This window comes from Ochotona princeps, chromosome 6, assembly GCF_030435755.1.
Source record: "Ochotona princeps isolate mOchPri1 chromosome 6, mOchPri1.hap1, whole genome shotgun sequence".
Classification (NCBI taxonomy): domain Eukaryota; kingdom Metazoa; phylum Chordata; class Mammalia; order Lagomorpha; family Ochotonidae; genus Ochotona; species Ochotona princeps.
In genome coordinates this window covers 37,853,346-37,875,073 of record NC_080837.1, presented here as the reverse complement: position 1 = coordinate 37,875,073, position 21,728 = coordinate 37,853,346, and the positions used below count along the sequence as shown (strand labels likewise).

Here is a 21,728-nt window from a genome sequence, read left to right as displayed (position 1 = left end):
GGGCGGACGGGAGCCGGCGGGAGGAGGGCCGGGGCGTCCCTCTTGGTGTCGGCCCGGGCTTCCCTTCCAGGCCGGGCCCGGCTACCTGAGGCCACGCCCTGAAATCCAACTGGCGGCCAGGTGAGGCCGGCGTGGCCCAAACAGGTAAAGCGCGGCCCTTCCTTGTCCTTCTTGGCGCCGAGCTCTGTCCCTCCCGCCCAGGGCGAGCCCGGCTCCGGGAGCTTCCCGCTGGGCAGGTGGGTGCTCCCCTCCGCCCTCGCGAGCCTGAGAACAACCTCACACGGGGCTGGGGCCGCGCCCCAGGGACAAGCCCCCGCCTCGTGCGCCGCTCCCAGACCCGGTTTTCACTAGCCAAGTTCGGGGTGAGGTGGGCGCGAGGGTGCGAGCGGCCGGGAGGGGAGGAGCCGGCCGGGCAGCGAGCAGCGGCGGGTCCCTGGCGCCTCCTCCCACCGTGTCTGGCACCGTGTCTTGGTCTGTCGGAGAAGGGGTGGCGCCCAGCGCCCTGGACCCCGGCCAACCGACCGAGGCCGAGGCCGTGGCTACACTCACTGCAACTGTCACAGTGTTTCCGTGTGTGTATGTGTGTGTGTGTGTCTGCGCAGGTCTGCGGAGGACCGGTTCGTACCTGGGGAGAGCTGCCCGCTGAAGGCGTCTGAGGAGGGCAACGGGGAGGCGGTGAGTGAGGGGCTCTGTACCCCAGAGCATTCCTGATCCGGGCCTTCTTGGGAGATAGGCTGGGGGGACACAGTGGGCAGGCAGGTGGCTTCCCCTTTCTCAGCCTTTGGGGAATGCATGATAAGTTAAGGGCATCCTGTCAGGTGAGTAGGTAGGCCTGCCCAGCTTCAAATGGCTGCTAATACTTTTTGCAAGTTTTTACATATTTTTACTTATTTGAAAGTCAAAGAGAGCAAGATCTCCCGTTTACCCACTGGTTCACTTCCCAAATGTCTGCAACAGATATAGCTGGACTAAGGCCAAAGCTGGGAGCCCAGAACTCAATCTAGGTCCCCCATGTGGGTGGCAGGGACCCAGAAACTGAACCAGCATCAGCCTCCTCCCAGGGTCTATATCAGTAGGAAGCAGAACTGGGCCTCAGACCCAGGCACTCCAGTGTAGTATGTGGGCATCCTGGGCAGCCCTGCCACCACTGCACAAGGTACCCACTGTGACTTCTGATTGTCATCAGGTATGATGCCTGACTGGGACACAAGCAGTGCCACCAAGGCCAGGAGCACTGTTTGCCAGCTTGGGGAAAAGGCTTCCAAATAGGAGGGTGGCAGCAGGCTCAGCCTGTGCCGGGCAGGGCTGTAGGTACCCGCTCTGCACACCTCAGACTGCCAGCTCACCAGCCCCCCAACTCTCCCACACCTAATGAATGGCATTCGACTTGGGGGAGGGGACGGTGTAGATGCTGCTAAGAACACCAAGGGTAGGAGTTCCTGGGTACCAGCTCTGTGTTCTGTCCCTTCCTTTTTTCAGTAAAGATGTATGAATTTGTTTGAAAGTGAGTTACAGAGAAGGAAAGACCTTCCATCTGCTGGCTTACTCCCCAGATAGCCGCAACAGCCAGGGCTAAGCCAAACTGAAGCCAGGAGCTTCTTTCCAGGTCTCATGTGAGAGGGTGGCAAGGATTCAGGCACATGGGCAATCTCTGCTTCCTTCCCCAGCAAGGAGCTGGATAGCAAGTTTACCAACTGAGCAGCAAACCAGCATAGGCTGCATCTTCTGTGTCCTGCTCTAGTCGGGTGTATTTTAGGCTGTTCTGGGTGGTGGGAGCTCAGGCTTCAGGCTAGGTCTACTTGTTTGTGGCTGGTGCAGTATATGTTGCAAGGAGTGCAGTGAGTTCTCTGCAGGCCCTACCTCAAACGGTGGCTGAAAGTACATTTGAAAATAGAAAGAACGTGTTCATATCCTGATTTTGAGTCTAGGCAACTGGGTTGCCACATTTATCTCTAAAAAAATTTTTAAAAGATTGATTTTCTTATTTGAAACAGCATCAGAGAAAAGAAGAGAGAGACTTTGGGGTCATTGGGCCCTGTGGCTGATGGTAAAGCCATTTCTGGAACGGCACCTGGATTTGGTGGCACCTGTGAGCCTGGGTGCCCCAGGACACAGGGAGCCTGTGGCTTGAAGCTCTAAGTGGCTCTGAGTGTGATCTAGGGGCGTGTGTCTGACTTCTCCAGGCACTGGCTGGTGGATGAGTTTGAAATCAAAGAGATCTGGTTTTGAATTCCATTTACCATCTTAGAAAACAGTTTCTTTCTGGGCCTTGGCTTTATATATATTTTTTGAAAGACACGGACATCGTGGCCTGGCATGGTAGCTTAGTGGCTAAAGTTCTCGTCTTGCATGGGCCAGGATCCCATATGGGTGCCAGTTCTAATTCTGGCTGCTCCCCTTCCAGCTCCCTGCTTGAAGCCTGGGAAAGCAGTAGAGGACGGCCCAAGACCTAAGGACCCTGTACCTGTGTGGGGGACCGGGAAGAAGCTCCTTGCTCCTGGCTTGGTTCAGAATGGCTTAGCTCCAGCTGTTGCGGCCACTTGGGGAGTGAATCAGTGAATGGAAGATCTTTCTCTGTGTAAATCTGCCTTTCCAATAAAAATAAATTTAAAGAAAGAAAGACACAGAGACCGAAAGAGAGATTACCCATGCCCAGATTCAACACCCCAAGGAACCAAGAACAAATACTCAGGCCAGGTGTACTGAATGCATGATCCCAAGAGCAGTGCCAATACTAAGAACAGCCAGTGCTGGGCCAGGCCCAAGCCAGGAGCTTGGAATTCGATCCAGATCTCCCAAATCAATGGTGAGGACCTAAGGAGTTGAGCCAATCACCTGTGATTTCCCAGTGTGCACATGAATAGGAAGCTAGAATGGAGGGTGGAACCAGAAATTTAATTCAGGCACTCCAGTATGGGGTGCAAGTGTCCTAAGCAGGCTGTCTGTCCACTGTGGTCCCCAGAGGAGCTGCCACCATCTGCCACTGCCTGCTAGAAACACCAATAAAGGCACCTAGCACAGTACCTGCCGTGTGGTAGGCACCAGGCATGTGTGTAGTCTTCTTTGACTCCTCCCCACCTCCCTTGATACCCATCTCTTTTTCAGATGGATCCAAGTGTGGCAGGTACAACCTGTCTCACTGTGGATTTGTGAGTAGAAAGCAGAGAGGCCAACCAAGTAGAGACCCAGCATGAAGGCCTATAGAAATGGCCATCTTGGGATGAGGGCTGTGGAGCTTCTCTCTGCCTGGGCATCAAGGACCACATGCCAAAGACCCAGGCCTCTGCCTGCTGAGACTGCTGAAAAGCTAGGGAAGGCACAGTTGCTCAGCCTGCGGCTCTCCAGTGAACATCTCTGTCCAGGAAGTCCCAGGGCCCTGCATTAGAAAGGGAGTAGATGAAGTTCTGAAATTTTAGGTACAATGAACAGAAGTCAGAGGTCAGCATGCCACTGTGGTTTGGATCGTTGCTGGCCCATAGCACTGTCTGTGCAGCCTAGAGCTGGGCCTAAGAGATGGTCTGAGTCAATATTGACCTTCCTCCATGCCCAGTCTGGCTCACAGGTGTTGACTCAAGCAGCTGGATGAGCTTTACCAGGGATTCTTAGCAGCAGCCCATTGTCTCCCCACCTCCCACTCCCACCCCAGACCCTGCCTCAGGAGTTTACCCGGTTCCCTGTCCCATCCTGTGGGACTAGTGACAAGGACAGGGAGCCCAGGTGTTTCAGCATGTTATGTGCACAGTGCCCTCTGCCCTGGCATGGCCTGAAGCTCTCCAGGTCAGCAGAAAACCCCGTCATCTCAGGGACTTCCTTCACTCTCTCACTGTGGTCCCAGGGCAGGTCCTACAAAGCCTGCAGGAAGAGGGGCATAGGACTAGGACACCTCACCCCCACAGTGGCCTGTGGGGGTGGGGTAGGATAGGATACTGGGGTGCTCCCTTCCCAGCCTCTCATCTTGTGCAATGAGCAGATGGCAGGCACAGGCCCATGAGTGGAGGCCACAGGGGGAAGAGCTTAGCTTCCTGCCAAAGGCTAGCAGGGAAAGGCCCCAGGGGACAGAGGGTGGGGGTAAGTCTCCCTGGCAGAATGCATTCAGGTGGAGGGCAGACAGGAAGCTCCACAGAGGAACTGAAGTGAGGGCAGGCACCAAGGGCCTGACTGCTGCCATCCTGAGTCCCCAGTGTGTGCATCACCCATTGCAAGAGTCCACCTATACAAGGGCAAGGATTTTGCCTTGTTCACCCTGGTCCCAAGACCTGGAGGAGAGGAGGTTGCATAATAACAGATCCTCTTTTTGAGTAAAGAAATGAATAATCCAGTTTTCTATTTAAACAAACTCCCGAAAGTTTGGGAAGGATTTTGGTATATGAGACCATCCCAAAGAACAGCTGCTGGTGGAAATTCCCAGCCAGGAAGGCCTTTGAGACCTCAGAAAAGTATGTATGGCATGCTGGTTCCCAACAAGGAGAAGGCCAGGCAGCCGTGCTATAGAGTTGGGGTGTCAGGTCCCAAACTCTGAGAGTGCAGGGACCCTCTGAAGCACCCCCCTTCCAGGGACTGGGTCATGGTGGCAGGAAGGGCACTTTCCCAAGGTCCCTGGACCATGTCCAGGGTTGGGATGCTAGAACAAGCCCTTCTCGCTAGTGGCTTGCGTGGGCCTAAGGATGACATGGTGTAGGGTGGCGGGCACTAACAGCCGCAGTCACATCAGGGTCCAGCTCACACTCAGGTCTGCCCCTTCTGTGCCCATCTAGACCTTGTGCCCCTCACCTGTGTAACGGAGACGGTGATAGCGCTACCCCATGGGCTTGCAAGGAGATGGCGCCACGTGACACGCCTGCTACTGACACTAGCTCTCCCTGAGTGACAATTATTAAAAATAGCCCGAACTGCTCCTTGAGCAGGAACATACTGTTCCTCCCTCTCCCAGTGCCTGGCGAAGTTGGCAGAGGTGAATGAGTCCCTTCTTTTGTTGCCGATGGGAATGCTGAGACTCCCAGAGGAGGAGAGGCCAAGGTCAGGGGCCCCAGGGTGCATAACGAGCCTGGCAGCCCTGGATGTGAGCGCTGATGAGCACTCCCCAAGCCTCCCCCACTGCCAGGGGCCTCCACCCTGCTGAGAACCAGGCCGCCCAGTGAGCAGCTGCCCCCATCTCGTCCCAAGTGCCTGGCGATGGCAGTGAATGCCAGTGGCCTCACCCCCCAGCACATAGCTGTTCCCCAGCCTCCCAAGCCCTTCCACATATCCAGCCGATGGGGCAAGAGACCATCCAGTCTGGCTCTGTGGAAGCTGCCTTCCCAGGTCAAGTGTGCTCTCCTAGCAGGGCATTCAGTACTAGCAAACAGCCCAGACCACCCCTATGCACCAGGTCTGGAGGGTAAGCTGGGTGGCCACACTGGGCACCAGTGCTTGTGGCTGACAGTTGGGGTGGCACGGCTGATGTGGACCCAAGCCGGGCCCCAGGGCGACTCCCAGAGAGGAGCTGTGGAGGTGGCAGTGCATGTCTGAGACAATGGGCGAAGCTCATTTGAATGTCTGGACTTTGGGTCGGGGGCTTCCCCGCAGCTCTGGTGGCTCAGGTGGCTCAGGTGGTCCAGGCTCCAGCACATGGACGCCTTCTCCTGCAGCAGGAAAGGCAGTCTGTTGGAGTGAGCTGCCCCCACTGCACTTGCTTTCTCGTCCCCACCCATGTGGACACGGGAACAGCCCAGCCCCTTGTTGCTGTAAAACCTCGGCTTCAGCTGCAAACCCTGCCTGCTGCTCCTTCAGCCACGTCTGGAGGTGGCCTGGAGCCTCAACCTGCTGGGCCCTGTTTTTTCTTCTCCTTCTTCTTCTTCTTCTTTATTTGAAGGACAGAGTTATTGGAGAGATCTTCCATCCACTGGTTTCACAGTAGCCAGGACTGTACCAGGCTGAACCAGGAGTCTAGAAACCCCATCCAGGTCTCCCCAGTGGGTGGAAAAAACTCAAGTATTTGGGTCATCCTCTATTGCTTCCCAGGTGCTGTAGCAGGGAGCTGGAGTGGAAGCGCAGCTGCTGGCACTCCGACATGGAGTGCAGGCATCCTGAGCAGCAATTTACTTGCTGCACCACCAAACCTGTGCCTCTGGTAGTCCGTGCATCAGCCCTGACCATTGCAGGCCTGGAAGGGACCTCTTTGAGATGTTTTCTCCATCCTTTGAGGGGAGAAAATAATCCTGTGGTTCCTATGAGGTCGGGGTCAATCTGCAAGTTAGCTCAGGCCCAGTCTGTCCTGGGGTCTGACCGACAGGCCAGCCCAGGGAGGAGCTCACTGGCCTGGGAGTCAGACTGAGGCATGCCCTACCCTCTTCACACCAGGCTGCTCAGCTCTGGGAGGGGGCTCACCAGCCACCCAGTGCCCTCCTGAATAGGCGAAGTGGACAGCAGAGCAGGGACTCTGCCTTCAGCTCTGATGAAGTCCTCCTCACCCCTATTCCCTGCACTATGACCTCCCGCGTGGCGTCAGGCGCATTTGTGATGATAATAATGATGATAATTTCCTACCTCCCCAGGTTGCTGTGAGGCCTCACAAAAGGCCTCACACCAGCCAGTGCTCAGTCACTTCCTTGTCTTTCCCAAGCCTCCCGCTCCTGTGACACCACAGTCGCACGGGAACACTCCCATGGCCCTGCCTTGGGGCTTGCTGGGTGTGGCGGCATTTCCAGCACTGCCCGGCTCCCATCTGCCAGGCTCGCAAGCCAGTTAGGGCTGGGCATTCCCTCCCAGGATCAGGCATGGGCCATGTGAGCCCCCTCCCATCTCCCCAGCCCTCACTAGCAGGGGCCATGCCTCCACCATTTCTGCTTCAGGTCCTATCTTGTTTCTTTGGGGCCAGGCAGGAGGGCAAGTGAATGCTGGGGTGGAGGTCACCTCACAGGCCAGTGTGGCCTCAGCCCCAGGTGCATACCCTGCACACTGGTAGCTGGAGATTTGAGGTGAGCCGACTGGAGGGGCGCAGGCTGTGTGTGCCCGGGTGTCTCCCCCGCCGCCGAGCACTGGCCTGAGGTTGGTGGGCATATCTGGGCACTCAGTCGTCATGGAACACCGTTTAAAAAAGTCATCTGTCATCTTCAGGCATCATTTAGAGGAAGAGGAAGATGGAGGGGTAAGAGGAGAGCACCATTACCCAGCTGCACAATGCAGCCAGAGCTGTTTGCTGGGTTTCCTCCAAGTAGAGGCTGTATTCACACAGCACTGACAGGAGTAGAGGCGACATCCTTATTCCCAACCAAGGATTCTGTTTTGGACAGAGAAACCCTTGATGGCTTCCTTGATCCCCAGGACCCCTCTGTTTTGGCTCCAGGAGAGCCACTAAACTCAGAGCCCCCGGCCCCCGGCACTGGCCTGGAGGAGGAGATGACCAGGGTGTGAGCTCTTCCCCCCACCTCCGTCACTCCCACCAGTTCTTTCCCATTGGGTCTGAGATCTGTCTTTGGCTAATTTTGGGGAATGATAGACTCATTTCCCAGGGTTCTTTTTTTTTTTGTATGATGTCTAATTGCTTCAGCTGCGTTTGCTGAAAAGCTCATCCACTCCCCCACCGTTCTGCAGTGTCACCTTTGTCATAAATCAAGTGACTTCAGAGGAGTGGTCTATTTCTGGATTCTCTCTTCTGTTCCAGGGACTATTTATCAATCCTAGAGCTCACTGCACACTATCCTAATTATCATAGCTTTACGATAAATCTTGATATCTATCATAGCCCTCCAACTTTGTTCTTTAAGATTATTTTGGCTCTTCCTGGTTCTCCATATTTCTCTGTACATTTTGGAATTCTGTTTGTCAACTGCTACCAGGAGAAACTGAGACTGAACTGAATCTATAGCTGAATTTGGGTGTAGTTGACATCTTTGCGACGTGGAGCCTTCTGTGAACACCGTTTCACTTCTTGTGCTTTTTGATGTAGACACCTTGCATAGTTTCCACTGGACTTCTCCCTAGGTGTTCCATCATGTTCATCTACAATGGCACATGATACCTTTCCATTCCATTATGTACTTGTTGGTTACTGATTCATAGAAATTTGACTGATTGGACTCCCCCCACCCCCAATCTTGACCTTGGATTAAGGGATATTCTGAGGAGGGGGAAAGTATCAGTCAGCTCTGCCAAAGCTCCAGGGTGCATTTCTTCACCCCTAAAGACTTCCAGAGTTCAGGAAGAGTCAGATGCAATAGTCAGCTTGGCTAATGCAGGGCTGGAAGGGTGGACCATGAGGCCAGGAGGACGAAACTACTCAACCAAGACTGACTAAGAGGGAGGAGGTGCAGTCCTAGCATGCACCAGGGGAGGTACACCACGGAGATATGTGGGGACCCCAGAAATGAAGCTAAGATGAAAGGGTTTCAGCATCCCTTAGAGATGTGGTTACCTGCCTAGTGCAGTGTCTGGAAGGCACTGAGCTTCGAGGCCAAGATGCAGAGGGGAGTAGCACACAGGCAGATCATCCTGTTTGTTGGGTATCCAGTAACTTCCAGCTTCCTTTTTTTTTTTTTTTTAAGATTTATTTATTTTTATTACAAAGTTAGATATACGGAGAGGAGGAGAGACAGAGAGGAAGATCTTCCGTCCATCCATTCACTCCCCAAGTGAGTACAACAGCTGGTGCTGCACCAATCCGAAGCTGGGAACCAGGAACCTCTTCCGGGTCTCCCACGCGGGTGCAGGGCCCAAAGGTTTTGGCCCATCCTCGACTGCTTTCCCAGGCCACAAGCAGGGAGCTGGATGGGAAGTGGAGCAGCCGGGATTAGAACTGGCACCCATATGGGATCCCGACCCGTTCAGGGCAAGGACTTCAGCCGCTAGGCCACGCCGCCGGGCCCAACTCCCAGCTTCCTATGCAAGCCCTGGCACCTGCCTTGAATTAACCCCTTGCACGATAGATGAAGGACCCTGAGGCTCAGATCATTTTGGTAACTTGGTCAAAGTCTCTCCAAGCTAGTAGGAGATTCTCCACAAACCATCTGCAATTCAAACGGGTACCCTTCAACCCAAAGGCCTTGGTCTCCACAGGGTCTCGCACGTGTGGGCCTTGCATTTCACATCTATGGACAGATGGGAAATCTGAGCATTCAGATGACCTGGAATGACCCTTCCAGGTGACAGATGAGCCACTTCAAGTCCAGAGTGTTCAAGGGGACATCCCAACTGACACCAGCGTGGGGTCCCTGGCCTGGAGCAGCCCTTGGAGAGGGACGCTGTGCCTGCCAGCTTCTCGTTTCCCCTGTCTGATGTCTGGTTTGTCCTATGCAAGTTGGGTCACTCTTTACTGGTGACAGAGTCCAGCCCTACATCAGTGCACCGAGGCAGGCAGGCTTGATTGCAAATGACTTTATAGTTTTTATTTTTAACTGGCACATAAAACTGTCCATATTTATGGGATGGCATGTGATATTTCAATGCATGTACACAATGTGTGATGTTCAAATCAGGATAAAAAAAGCTATCTGCAAATTAACATTTTCTTATGGCAAAAAAATTTCAAAATCCTTCTAGTTTTTTTTTTTTTAGAAAAATATACTATTTGCTGTCATTATTTATAGTCATCCTACTGTGCAGAACACCAGAACTTATTCCTATCTGTGACTTAACGTCCATTCGTCCACCTCTCCACATGGCTAGACCTCTCATCCCCATACTTGCCTCTTGTTTAAATAACAACACTGTTGTGTTATTAACTTCTGTGAGATCATTTTTTAAGATTTCTTTTTCATTTGTTTAAAAGGCAGGTTCATTTGGTTCACCCCCCCAAATGACCACAACAGCCAGGGCTGGGCCAGGCCAAATCCAGAAGCTGGGAGCTTCATCAGCTCTCCCATGTGGGTGCAAGGCTCAAGCATTTGTGCCAACCTCTGCTGTTTTCCCAGGCACATTAGCAGGGAGCTGGATCAGCAGTAGAACAGCCTAGACTCAAACTGGCACCCATCTAGGATGCTGGCATTGCAGGCAGATAAAATTTGTAAGACTGCACATGAATGAAATTGTGCTATATTTGCCTTCTGTGCTGGTCTCATTTCATAAAACATGATGACCTCCAGTTCCCATTGTTGGAAAAGACAAGAGCACATGCCACTTCTGGCTGAGTAGTACTCCATGGTGCACGTGTTGAAGGACACTTTGGCTGTTTGTACTTCCAGGCTCCTGTAAAGCGTGCTGCAGTAAACCCGGCTGTGCACGTCTCCTTGGTAGAAGGTGTTCCTTTCTCCTGGCTGCGTCCCCAGGAGCGGGACTGCGGGAACATGTGCTAGACCTCTCAGAAAGCTCCACACCCATGGCGACAGGGCTGTCCTCATTTGCATTACCACCAGTATTTCCTCCAGCGTTCCCAGCTCTGCTTTATCTTTCTGATAAAAGCCCATTCAGCTGGAGTGAGGTATCTCTCAGTGTGGTTTGGCTTGCATTTCCCTGGCTGACTAGAGATGTTAAGTTGACATATGTATATATTTTAAAAGATTTATTTTTATTGGGAAGGCAGATTTACAGAGAGGAGAGACAGAGAGGAAGATCTTTCGTTTGCTGGTTCACTCCTCAGTTGGCTACGATTGTCAAAGCTAAGCCAATCAGAAGCCAGGAGCTTCTTCCAGGTCTCCCGTGTGGGTGCAGGGTCCCAAGGTTTTGGGCTGTCCTCTACTGCTTTCTCAGGCCACCAGCAGGGAGCTGGATGGGAAGTGAAGCCCATATGGGATCCTGGCACTTGCAAGGCAAGGATTTAGCCGCTAAGCCATGGTGCCAGGCTCTGCCCATTTTCTAGTTAGATGACTAGGGAGTATTGGCTGCTGAATTCTTACATACTCACATGCTTGGATTGCATCAGGGCCAGTGCTATGATGCAACAAGTTAAGCCACTGTCTGCAGTGCTGGCATCCCATGTCAGAGCACCAGTACAAGTCCTAGCTGCTTTACTTCTGATCCATCTCCTTATTTATGCACCTGGAAAGACAGCAGCAAATAGCCCAGATCCTTGGGCCCCTGCCATTCATATGGGAGATTTGGTTAGAGTTCCTGGCTCCTGAGTTTAACCTGGTCCATCTCTGGCTGTTATGGTCGTTTGAGAAATTAGGATGTAAGGGTGATCTGGCTGCGACATCTGTCACCCCATTGATCGCCAGGGCTGATTTGGCTGATCTGGCTGGCTAGGCGGGTGTCCCCTCCCTCCCTCCCTCACCACTCCATGTGCGTCCCTCCCGAAGCTGCACAGTCGGTCGAAGAGGATGACCATCCCCGCTAGCGGAGGATCAGTCTTCAGTGAAGGGTATACGAGTAGCTGTGCTCCCCTGCTAGAACCTCCAAACAAGCTCTCAAGGTCCATTTGGGAAATTAGCCAGCAGATGGAGGATCTCTGTCTCTCCCCCTTTCTATAACTCTGCCTTTCAAATGAATAATCTTTAAAAGTTATTTTTTTTTACCAAAATAACAGATTATTTAATTCCATTTCCACCATCTTTGTGAAGTACTGCACACTCTGTTCATTAACCTGTAGCAGTCATTGACCACAGCTTGACAATGTTTTCTCCCATTCCATAGGCTGTATCTTCTTTTTTTTTTCAAAGATTTTATTATTATTATTATTAGAAAGCTGGATATACAGAGAGGAGGAGAGACAGAGAGGAAGATCTTCCATCCAATGTTTCACTCCCCAAGTGAGCCGCAACGGGCCGGTACGCGCCAATCTGATGCCGGTCCGAAGCCAGGAACCTCTTCCAGGTCTCCCACGCGGGTGCAGGGTCCCAAAGCCTTGGGCCGTCCTCGACTGCTTTCCCAGGCCACAAGTAGGGAGCTGGATGGGAAGTGGAGCAGCCGGGATTAGAACCGGCGCCCATATGGGATCCTGGGGCTTTCAAGGCGAGGACTTTTAGCCGCTAGGCCATGCCTCCGGGCCCGGCTGCATCTTCTCTGTTGGTGCAAGAGGTGTTTTGTGGGCACAGAGTTCTGGGACTGGAAGGAGGTCCTGGGGAGGCCAGGGCTCTGTGCCTTTCCAGAAGGCGTGTGCACTCGCTACTCCTCCCTGACCCCACGTTGTGCCTCAATGGCGGCAGTGGCAGGCAAAGCACATAGTACCCCTGAAGGCCCTTCTGGAACCCCTCAGTCCCACAATGCAAGATCGCACACTGGACAACGTGCCTTGGCACAGGCTGGCTGTGTTTGCAGTTATATTGTCTATCACATCAGCAGGTTCTCCGTTGACTCTGATCAAGAACTAAAGAAGGAAACCAAAACAACTGAAACACACTGTTTGACTTCGTTTCTAGCTTTGCTCTGGGTGTCCTCATTTATATTCATAAATAAGATTGTTTCAGCTGTTCCTTTTACTTTCCTGGTCTGCTTTGAGAGCCAAGGTCATCTGGCACTTTGGGTGGATTTCCTCCCTCTTTCTGCCCTTTCAGATTCTTTGACGACAAATGAAATTGTCACGGGCTCTGGAGTGTATGAAAGCACACCCCCAGCGTCTGCCAGCTTGGCAGGGGACTTGGTACAGTCAGCAGACACTTCTTTCCTTGTTGATCGTCTGTGTTGGCTTATTTATGGTGCTTTGGTTGTTTCTGGGCCAGTGTTGTTGGGGGCCAGCAATTTGCCTAAGGAAGTAGGAATGAGGATGAGGGAAACGCTGGGCAGGACAGAGGCACGGCGGGGCAGGGGTGGGTGGCAGAGGGAGCCCTGTGCCTGGGGCCCCAGCACCTGTTATGGCCACCCTGGGGCCCTGGGCCCAAGCTGAGCCCGAGCTTCATGTTCCGCAGGCATCATGTTCCGCAAGAAGAAGAAGAAACGCCCCGAGATCTCGGCCCCGCAGAACTTCCAGCACCGCGTCCACACCTCCTTTGACCCCAAGGAGGGCAAGTTCGTGGGCCTCCCCCCACAATGGCAAAACATCCTGGACACGTTGAGGCGCCCCAAGCCCGTGGTGGACCCTTCACGCATCACACGGGTGCAGCTGCAGCCCATGAAGGTTAGGGGGAGGGCAGGGATCATGGGATGGGGGGCATTGCCGAGGTCAGCCTCCCCACCCCACAGGAAAGGAAGACATCAATCAGCCTGTGACCCAGGGAGGTGGCGGGCAGCTTGGGGTCGCTCTCTAGGGAGTGTTGGGGTGAGTAGACTTCAACCAGTAACAACACAAGATGTCCAGCTGAACGTGGATTTCAGATAGCAAGGCGTCATCTTTCAGCCTAAGTATGTCCCATGTGGGCCTGGAGGACCTCTCACAGTCCAGGGCACTGTAGTTGTTGGGGCTGAGCCAAAGACTTGCTAGCAGTTGGTGTTTAGGGCCCTATCAGGGAAGTCACAAGGCCTCCTTGTGTGAGGAGCACACCCTGACCTGGTCTCTGCACACCTTTCTGAAGGGCACAGGTAGAGCTGGCAAATGGGGCTTCTCCCACCCCACCTCCCAGCACTGCTCAACTCCCCAGGGTCATCTAACACTGCCACTTGGCATGCTGGGCGATAACTCCATCTGGCCTGCTGTGTCTATCCTGAACCCACACAGGCCTCCCCCTTCGCGGTCCCTGGTAAATTAACAAATGTGTAGGTCGTTGCCCTTCCCACTGCCCCCTAGGAGGCTCTGCCGCCCTGGGCCAGCCCTCTGACCTCATTTCTTCTCCTGCTGGCAGACCGTGGTGCGAGGCAGCTCAGTGCCCACCGACGGCTACATCTCGGGGCTGCTCAGTGACATCCAGAAATTGTCGGTCATCAGCTCCAACACCTTGCGCAGTCGCAGCCCCGCCAGCCGGCGGCGTGCGCAGTCCCTGGGGCTGCTGGGAGATGACCACTGGGCCACTGACCCAGACATGTACCTCCAGAGCCCGCAGTCAGAACACACCGACCCCCAGGGCCTCTACCTCAGTTGCAACGGGGGCACGCCAGCAAGCCACAGGCAGGGGCCCTGGCCTGAGCCACAGAGCCCATGCCTCCTGCCTAACGGGCTGGCAGCCAAGGCACAGTCTCTGGGCCCTGTTGAGTTCCATGGTGTCTCACAGCGCTGCCTGCAGCTGGGTGCCTGCCTGCAGAGTTCCCCGCCAAGCACCTCACCCCCAAGTGGCCCCGGCAGGCGTGGGGTGAAGGCCACCAAGCAAGGCACTGCCTCTGCCGCTGCCACTGCCACTGCTGCCATTGAAGAGGCCCGGCCCCAGTCCTGCCTGGTGGGCTCAACCACGGGTAGGCCGGGAGGCGAAGGCAGCCCGAGCCCCAAGACCCAGGAGAGTAGCCTGAAGCGCCGGCTGTTCCGAAGCATGTTCCTGTCCACGCCTGCCTCGGCCCCTCCAAGCAGCGGCAAGCCAGGCCCCCCATCACAGAGCAAGGTAGGGTTGGCTGGTGGGGTGGGCTGAGGAGGGCAGGAGCCTGACCTGGCGGGTGTCCAACACAGTATGTCAGGGCCCCTGGGACATTTGCAGGGTGGGGAGAAGGTGAGGAACTGAAATGTTGGCCAGAACCCAGCTCAGCCTCAGCTGAGGCATCCGCCCTGAACCAGCCCAAGGCCAAGCACATATGAATCTTGGGCTGCAAGCCCGACCACCTCAAGGGACTGGATCCAGAGCTAGCTCTCTGCTGCCCTCTAGGCTTCCTGGGCACTCTCACTGGGACTCAGGCTTACAGGACACACCCAAGTGTACTGCCTTACACCTCCCTCCTGGGGGGCCTGGAGTGCCAGCCTGGGTCCTCCCTCAGTAGGGCTGAGGCAGGTGGGGTCCAGCCTGGGGCAGGGGGTGGCCTGGACCTACAGGCTCGCCAGGTCCCCACCAGCTGAGCCACCTAGGGACACTGCCAGGTTTCATGCACCTGAGCCATTCACTGGGATGGAGAGGATGGGGATGGGGAGGGGACAGAGCACAGGTGTGGCTTGAGGTGTCCATGTGCCAAACATGAGCATCTGTGAGATGAGGGGTCTGTGGAAGGCTCTGTCCTGGAGGAAGGCATCCCCTTGGAAAGCCAAGGTGGCCATAGACACTGCTTTCCTCCACAGTGGCGAGAGCTGCTGCCTGAGCCCGCCTGAATCTTTAAAGTCCTTCTGAGGGTGGGGAAAGGGCTGTTGACCTTAAGCTGGGAGCTGACGTGTATCTTCCTGAACTCTACGGCACCACTTGGCTTAGGGTCAGGCCTGTGTGCCTAGCCTCTGCTCTCCTGTCCTTCCCCTAACTCAAGAATGGGCGTGGGCCACTGCTGCTGGCTGTGCTGTGTGCCCCTGTGCTGGGGGCGACAGGTGGCAGTGGTCCTGGGCTCAGGGACCCTGCTGGTCCTCATCCAGGACAGTGGTGACCTTTTCGGCAGCCTGAACACACCTTTCCAGATGCCTGCCTTGAGCCAGTCCCTAAAAGGGCAGGGCTCCCCAGCCTCCATTCAGTGGGTATTGCCGTGAGATGCCATAGCTTGCCTGGCTTCCAGTCCCAAGATCAATGCTAGTACCATCCATGCTGGGACAGCCAGAACTCCTTCATACATGACTAAATGTCTTTGGTCAGGCGGGGGAGGGGGTTGGTAAACTCCCAGTGAAGAATCGTTGCTTTGGTCCAAAACTAACACAGTTAGGGCATACCAGCTTCTTCTTCCCTCAGAGTCCAGAGAGCAGCATGTGCCCCAGAATGGCCCCAGACACTCACAGCTGCTCCCACAAGGGCTGTCCATGCAGTCAGGCCAGTGCTATTGTGCCCAGACAGCTGTAAAGGTTGCAGGTAAAGGCCCTACATCTCCTTGGCTCAGACCCAGCAGTGTGACTCTAAGTTACTCACTGTGGCTGAGGAGCACAGGAGGATAAGGACAGGGAGTAGGGGCAGAGGCCAAGGAAGTATAATTGGTTGTTGGGTGCTTGGGAACTGAGAAACGAGTCCACGCAGAGTCAGAAGGGGAAACCTTGGCGAGGCACCTGCTCAGAATGAAAAATTCTGTCATATGCCGAAGAAAGACGGCACCAGGATGACCACATTACAGGGCTGTGGGTTAGGCTCACAGGTGTTGAGGTCTGGCTGTGGCCCTAGCTACTACTCTGGGAGCTCCTGGGCCTCCCAGGAAGCCATTGGCTTATAAAAATGCAGATACCACAGTCCCTGCCCACAGGCTAGGAGGAGTCTTACAGCGCAAGCCCTAGGTCGATGACCTGGTGATTCTGACAGCATTAGGACTTGGTCTCTGCCCTCTGGACCTTCGTGGTACAACTGGGAGTCTGGGCCCCATTGCAACTACACAGGACTCTGCTGGCAGCTTCCTTCTCCCAAGGTCCCCATCATACAGCTGTCATCCACCACCAGCTCAGATGGCTGTGCTCAGAAGGTGGGTGCCCTGACAGGGTAGAGTGAACCCTGCCCTCGGCCCTCCAAGGCCAGCCACAGGGCAGGCTCCTCCATGGCCACACTCTCTGGACCCACAGGCCATTCACCTAGGGATCTGGCACCTCACTGAAATGCAGTCTTATCTCCGAGAACTTCCAGAGGCCGCCCACCCTCACCCCAAGGTTGCTGCTGATGGAGCTCCTCTGCACTGCCTTGGTTTATGCTTGCTAACCCAGGAGGCTGGGGCTCAGGGTGCCGAAGGCACACGGCAGGGTAGAGCAGAGGAGACCGCAGCCCAGCCCAGAGGCCCCACAGCTCCATCAAACAGAGGACAGTGGATGAGGATCCAGTGCCGGCCAAGACTTGGGAGAACACTGACTAGGACCGATGCACTCTCTAGGGGCACAGGAGTCCTAGGGGGCTCCTGGCCCCAACCCCCTTCGATGTGCCAGCAGCACAAGTCTGCTGGGCCAAGGACTGGCTGGGGAGTGGAGCCCTGAAACCTAGGCTGGGTATGCTGGAGGGCTTGGAAGGTGGCCCTACGGAGCTGACCTCAGTTGACTGCATGAGCCATCCTCCTAGTCAGTTCTGCCCTGAGGTGAAACCCAGGAGCCCTGGGCCCCTTGACCACCGCTTGGATGTCCCTCTCCAGGCATCCTTTGAAATGCCTGCTCTGCAGAGGGCTGGAAGGTCATGTTGCATAAGATCAGATATGGGAGAAGCCAGGGGCCAACTCTGGCTCCAGCTCTGTCCAGAGTGGAAGGAGGGCTCTGGCTTAGACCCCTGCTGCAGCCTCCCTGCCCTAGTGGTACCAGTAGAGACCCAATCCACTGCCCAGGGCTGCCTCTATCCACAGCGGCCCTGAGTCAAGCCCGGGAGTTGGGGAGGGAGGAACACTCTGCCCCAGCTCCTGCCAGCCACTAGGAGGAAAGACTGGGCCCATGGAACCTCCCTGGGGCCTGGCTGTCAGATCACCCGGGAAGACACGGCCAACATGGGGACATCCAGGGACCCTGCCGCCTCTGTCTTGCCAAGGACAGCAGAGCAGGTGCAAAGAGCTGGGAGCCAGTGGTGGGGTGCCCAGATCCATTTGTTAAGCTCTGCTTTCCAGCTCCAGGGCACTGCCTCACATAGGTCACAGGGCCATCCCTGCTCTGGGAGGGTTGCTGCATGACATCCCACAGCCACACGCCTTCCCATGTCTTGCTTTGTCCCCACAGCCTAGCTCCTCCTTCCGACAGCTGCAGAAAGACTCCCTGCCAAGCCTGGTGGCCAAGGCCCAGTCTTTGCCTTCGGACCAGCCCACAGGGACCTTCAGTCCTCTGCCTCCTTCGGACACCAGCAGCCCCCAGAAGTCCCTGGGTACTGGTCCACTGCCCGGCCGCTCTTCCCCAGCTGGCTCCCCCCGGACCCGGCATGCTCAAATCAGCACCAGCAACCTGTACCTGCCCCAGGACCCCACGGTGGCTAAGGGTGCCTTGGCCAGTGAGGAAACAGGTGTGGTGACCCATGAACAGTTCAAGGCTGCGCTCAGGATGGTGGTGGACCAGGGCGATCCCCGGCTGCTGCTGGATAGCTATGTGAAGATCGGTGAGGGCTCCACTGGCATTGTGTGCCTGGCCCGCGAGAAGCACTCGGGCCGCCAGGTGGCCGTCAAGATGATGGACCTCAGGAAGCAGCAGCGCCGGGAGCTGCTCTTTAATGAGGTGGGCTGAGGGGAGGCAGGGGGTGAGGATGGGAGAGAGAAGTGAGGGCACTGTCGGGCTGGACCACCTGCAAACAGGGGCAGCCGGGAGGCGGAAGGGCCAGAACTGGGGAGGCACTGAGCTGCACTCCCTGCTGCCCACAGGTGGTGATCATGCGAGACTACCAGCACCTCAATGTGGTGGAGATGTACAAAAGCTACCTGGTGGGAGAGGAGCTGTGGGTGCTAATGGAGTTCCTGCAGGGCGGGGCCCTCACAGACATCATCTCTCAAGTCAGGTGGGCAACCACAGGGACCTGGGCCCTGGCAGGGAAAAGGGGAGGACCAAGCATCCTTTGGGGACCTGGGCTCCCCAACTGTTTGGAGTAACTGAGTTCCAGAGGTCTCAGGAGAGTGGGGAAGAGAAAAGCCAGCTTCACCCTAGTTGCTGGCTCAGTTTCCACTTGCCACAGCAAGGCCACCCCTCCACACCCTGCTCTGCCAACAAGGGAGTGCCTAGGCAAGGGTAGCCTGTGGGGTCCCTGTCCTGCTCAGCCCTGCAGCCCTGCCACCACAGTAACACCCATGCCCCAACCAGGCTGAACGAGGAGCAGATTGCCACTGTGTGCGAGGCTGTGTTGCAGGCGCTGGCTTACCTGCATGCGCAGGGTGTCATCCACCGGGACATCAAGAGCGACTCTATCCTGTTGACACTCGACGGCAGGGTAGGCCACCCACACACCCACACACCCAGCTGCTGCTCCGTGCCCGTTCCCTGTGCTCCTCCTCCTGCTGCCTCCCCACCCACTCCCCTCTCATCCCCAGGTGAAGCTCTCCGACTTTGGCTTCTGTGCCCAGATCAGCAAAGATGTCCCCAAAAGGAAGTCCCTGGTGGGCACCCCGTACTGGATGGCACCAGAAGTGATCTCCAGGACCCTGTATGCCACCGAGGTAACCATCTCCTCCACCCAACCCCACCTGGTCCTCCCCAGAACTGTGGGAACAGGAAGTTCTGCTTGGTCCCCACCTCGCCCCCACCACCCACCCTTGCACCCTTCCTGATGAGGCTTCCTCCTGTTACTTTGTTGCCAGCCTTCCACACCTGTGCTGACCTCTCAGCCAGCGGCATACAGCCGTGTCCCTATAGTTCATGGTGGCTCATGCAGGAGGTAACTGACCACTAGGCAGTTAACCAGGGAGACAGGAGAGTCACCGAGAGCTCTCCCCTCCTGCCAGCACACGGCTCCCTGGGCGGGGGACAGGAGGTAGGAACAATGTCCTTCCGCAGGTGGACGTCTGGTCACTGGGCATCATGGTGATCGAGATGGTGGATGGGGAACCGCCCTACTTCAGCGACTCGCCAGTGCAGGCCATGAAGAGGCTCCGGGACAACCCCCCACCCAAGCTGAGAAACTCCCACAAGGTCAGTTGGGGCTCGAGGAATGACCCTCACCCCTCAGTCCTCCTGGGATGAAGGGACCAGCCAGAGCTGAGCTGCAGGCCAGTCCCAGCTCCTGACTTCCATAGAAGCTCTTGAAGAAGGTTCCTCTTTGCGCAAAAACCCATACCTGGGCATGGGGAGGAGGCCACATTTGTGCACCAGCTCCCAGGTTCACAGATCCCCACCTGACTACAGCCCTAGAGCCTGGGAGTGTGTGTGGGGGTGGGGGAGTAGTAGGGTGGATCTGCCTAGGTCCCAAGCTCCCCCCCACCAAGTCTCAGGGAGCCTGACCCTATACCTCATTCATTTGCCAGGGGATCCCGCTGTCCTGACCACAGCAGAACCTCTTTTTCCCCTAGAGCTGGCACATCTGTTTATATGAGTAACCCTTTCTTGTCAAGTCCGTCCCTAACAGCCCCTGGTGGTGATTTAACACAGGACTTCTAGGTGGCCCTGCCATCTGGTGGTCATAACTAGAAATATCCCAGGGAGTTGGGGCCCAGTCCTTCAGGAACCATCCTGTAAGACTCCTGATGCTGGGGCTAACCTGGAAATGAGCAGGCAGAGAAGGTCTCTAGACGGCTCATTCTCTAGAGGGCACAGCCTTCTGCAACCAGCCCAGGTGCTCAGCCCCTGCCTTTGACACTAAGGCTTAGTGCAACAAGGACATCTTCCTTCTCAGATTCCACCTTGTATTTTCTATTTTTTTTCATAAAGACCTTCATCACTCACCTCTTTTGGGGTGTGGTTCTCACTCAAGTCTTGTGTGGCTGACAGGGCAAGCACACCTGATCATGAGGCCACTTTACAGAGGAGGAAGCTGAGTCGTACAGAAATTGCAACTTACCCTTGACCAGAGGTGGACCCAGTTCTGGATCCCTGACACCAGCCCCTCATGCCTCCTGCACAGCCAGAGACTGGGCACCCAGGGCCTGGAGAGCAGGTGGGAAGGACCACTCTCCTTCGCCTCGCCCCCTCACGGGTCGGGTCCCAGGCATCCTAGTTCATTGCTTGGCAACTCTGATCGTAGGAGAACTGGTCACCTCCTGGCCTGAGGGCTCCCACCTTTACCAGCCTGGTCCTCCAGCAGGTGCTGAGCCTGGGAGGAGCCAGAAGCAACCTGGGGGCCATCCAGCATGGTTAACCCCAAAGACTTCCTCTCGTCTCCCTCTCCCCAAAGGTCTCCCCAGTGCTGCGAGACTTCCTGGAGCGGATGCTGGTGCGGGACCCCCAGGAGCGAGCCACAGCCCAGGAGCTCCTGGACCACCCCTTCCTGCTGCAGACAGGGATGCCGGAGTGCCTGGTGCCCCTGATCCAGCTCTACCGCAAGCAGGCCTCCGCCTGCTGAGCCCACCTCCACGGTGCACCTGCCACGCGTGCCCACTCTCAGTATTCTCTCCAAAGATTGAATGTGAACCCCCACCCCAAATCCCCTACCCCTCTGCCCACTGGGCCAGGCCGGACCTGCCCCCTTGGTCTCTCTCCCTCCCCAGAGTTCCCTGTTGCTTTTGGGGGTGATGGAGACTGCTTCTGCAGGACACCCTTGATTATTTGCACAGGGAAATTTCTAAGAAACAGAGAGACCAGCGCTCCAGGCCGCTGCAGCTGGCACAGCAGGCAAGATTTTTTTTAAGGGAGTCGTACACTAGCTCGCAGGCCATCTTCATGCGGAGAATGGCTGTTCTCACTCTAGAGTTCAGTTCCAGGGTCTCAGGGGCCACAGGGAGGGCTGTCAGCCACTGCACCCTTCTGCCTCCCATGTGTCTGACTTCCCACCTGCACAGCCTGCTGAGAGGCCCTGGGAAGGGCTGGGGCGGAGCAGGAGAGACAAGCTGTGACTGGGCAGAGTGGTGTGACTTCCCAGGGTGTGTGTGAGAGGGGAGCAGTCCCTCCACGAGCCTGGGTCCCTTCTGGTCCCTCACAGCCAGCAGGAGGAGGACTGCCCCATCCTACTGCACAGCCTTTATCCTGGCCTGGCTTCCCACCTTTCCCTGGCCCAGGGGTGTGGTGGGGTGGAACCTCGGCGGGGGGGGGCCTCTGAGCTATTCCCAGCCGAACATGAACAGGAAGGGGACACGCTCGCTTGGTCCTTCCAGTCTCCTCGGTCTCAGTCACCAGGTCATCAGGGACCCCTTCTTCTCAGCAGAGCCCTGGCCTGGGGGAGACTGACTGCTTCGCAGAGTCCCGTCAAGTCAGCGTGAGCCACCTGCCTCCTGGCCTCCTTCCTCCCTCACCTTCAGGGCTCTCGTGAGACAGGGAATTCCAGGGAAGAACTTCCGGCATCTGGACCCTACCTAGACAATATTTTTAGATTCCTCTGCTCCCTGTA

At 56.0% G+C, this 21,728-nt stretch overlaps 1 protein-coding gene across 1 annotated transcript; it reads left to right on the top strand.

Annotated features, from left to right (window-relative positions):
- Positions 1 to 585: 585 nt before the first annotated feature.
- Positions 586 to 21,396, top strand: PAK6 (p21 (RAC1) activated kinase 6). The gene is made up of 9 exons (XM_004578434.2): positions 586 to 675; positions 12,756 to 12,964; positions 13,626 to 14,312; positions 17,495 to 17,980; positions 18,124 to 18,257; positions 18,557 to 18,683; positions 18,784 to 18,909; positions 19,247 to 19,381; positions 20,580 to 21,396. Exons 2-9 carry the CDS (start codon positions 12,761 to 12,763, stop codon positions 20,745 to 20,747), a joined length of 2,067 nt encoding a protein of 688 aa, XP_004578491.2. The 5' UTR covers positions 586 to 675; positions 12,756 to 12,760; the 3' UTR covers positions 20,748 to 21,396.
- The last annotated feature ends 332 nt before the right edge of the window (positions 21,397 to 21,728 follow it).

Bases quoted from the DNA above. Each gene is read 5' to 3' on its own strand.
- PAK6 (XM_004578434.2), top strand. From the start codon at position 12,761: ATGTTCCGCAAGAAGAAGAAGAAACGCCCCGAGATCTCGGCCCCGCAG. The intron at 12,965-13,625 runs GTTAGGGGGAGG...TCCTGCTGGCAG, and splicing joins TGCAGCTGCAGCCCATGAAG to ACCGTGGTGCGAGGCAGCTC. The intron at 19,382-20,579 runs GTCAGTTGGGGC...CTCTCCCCAAAG, and splicing joins AGCTGAGAAACTCCCACAAG to GTCTCCCCAGTGCTGCGAGA.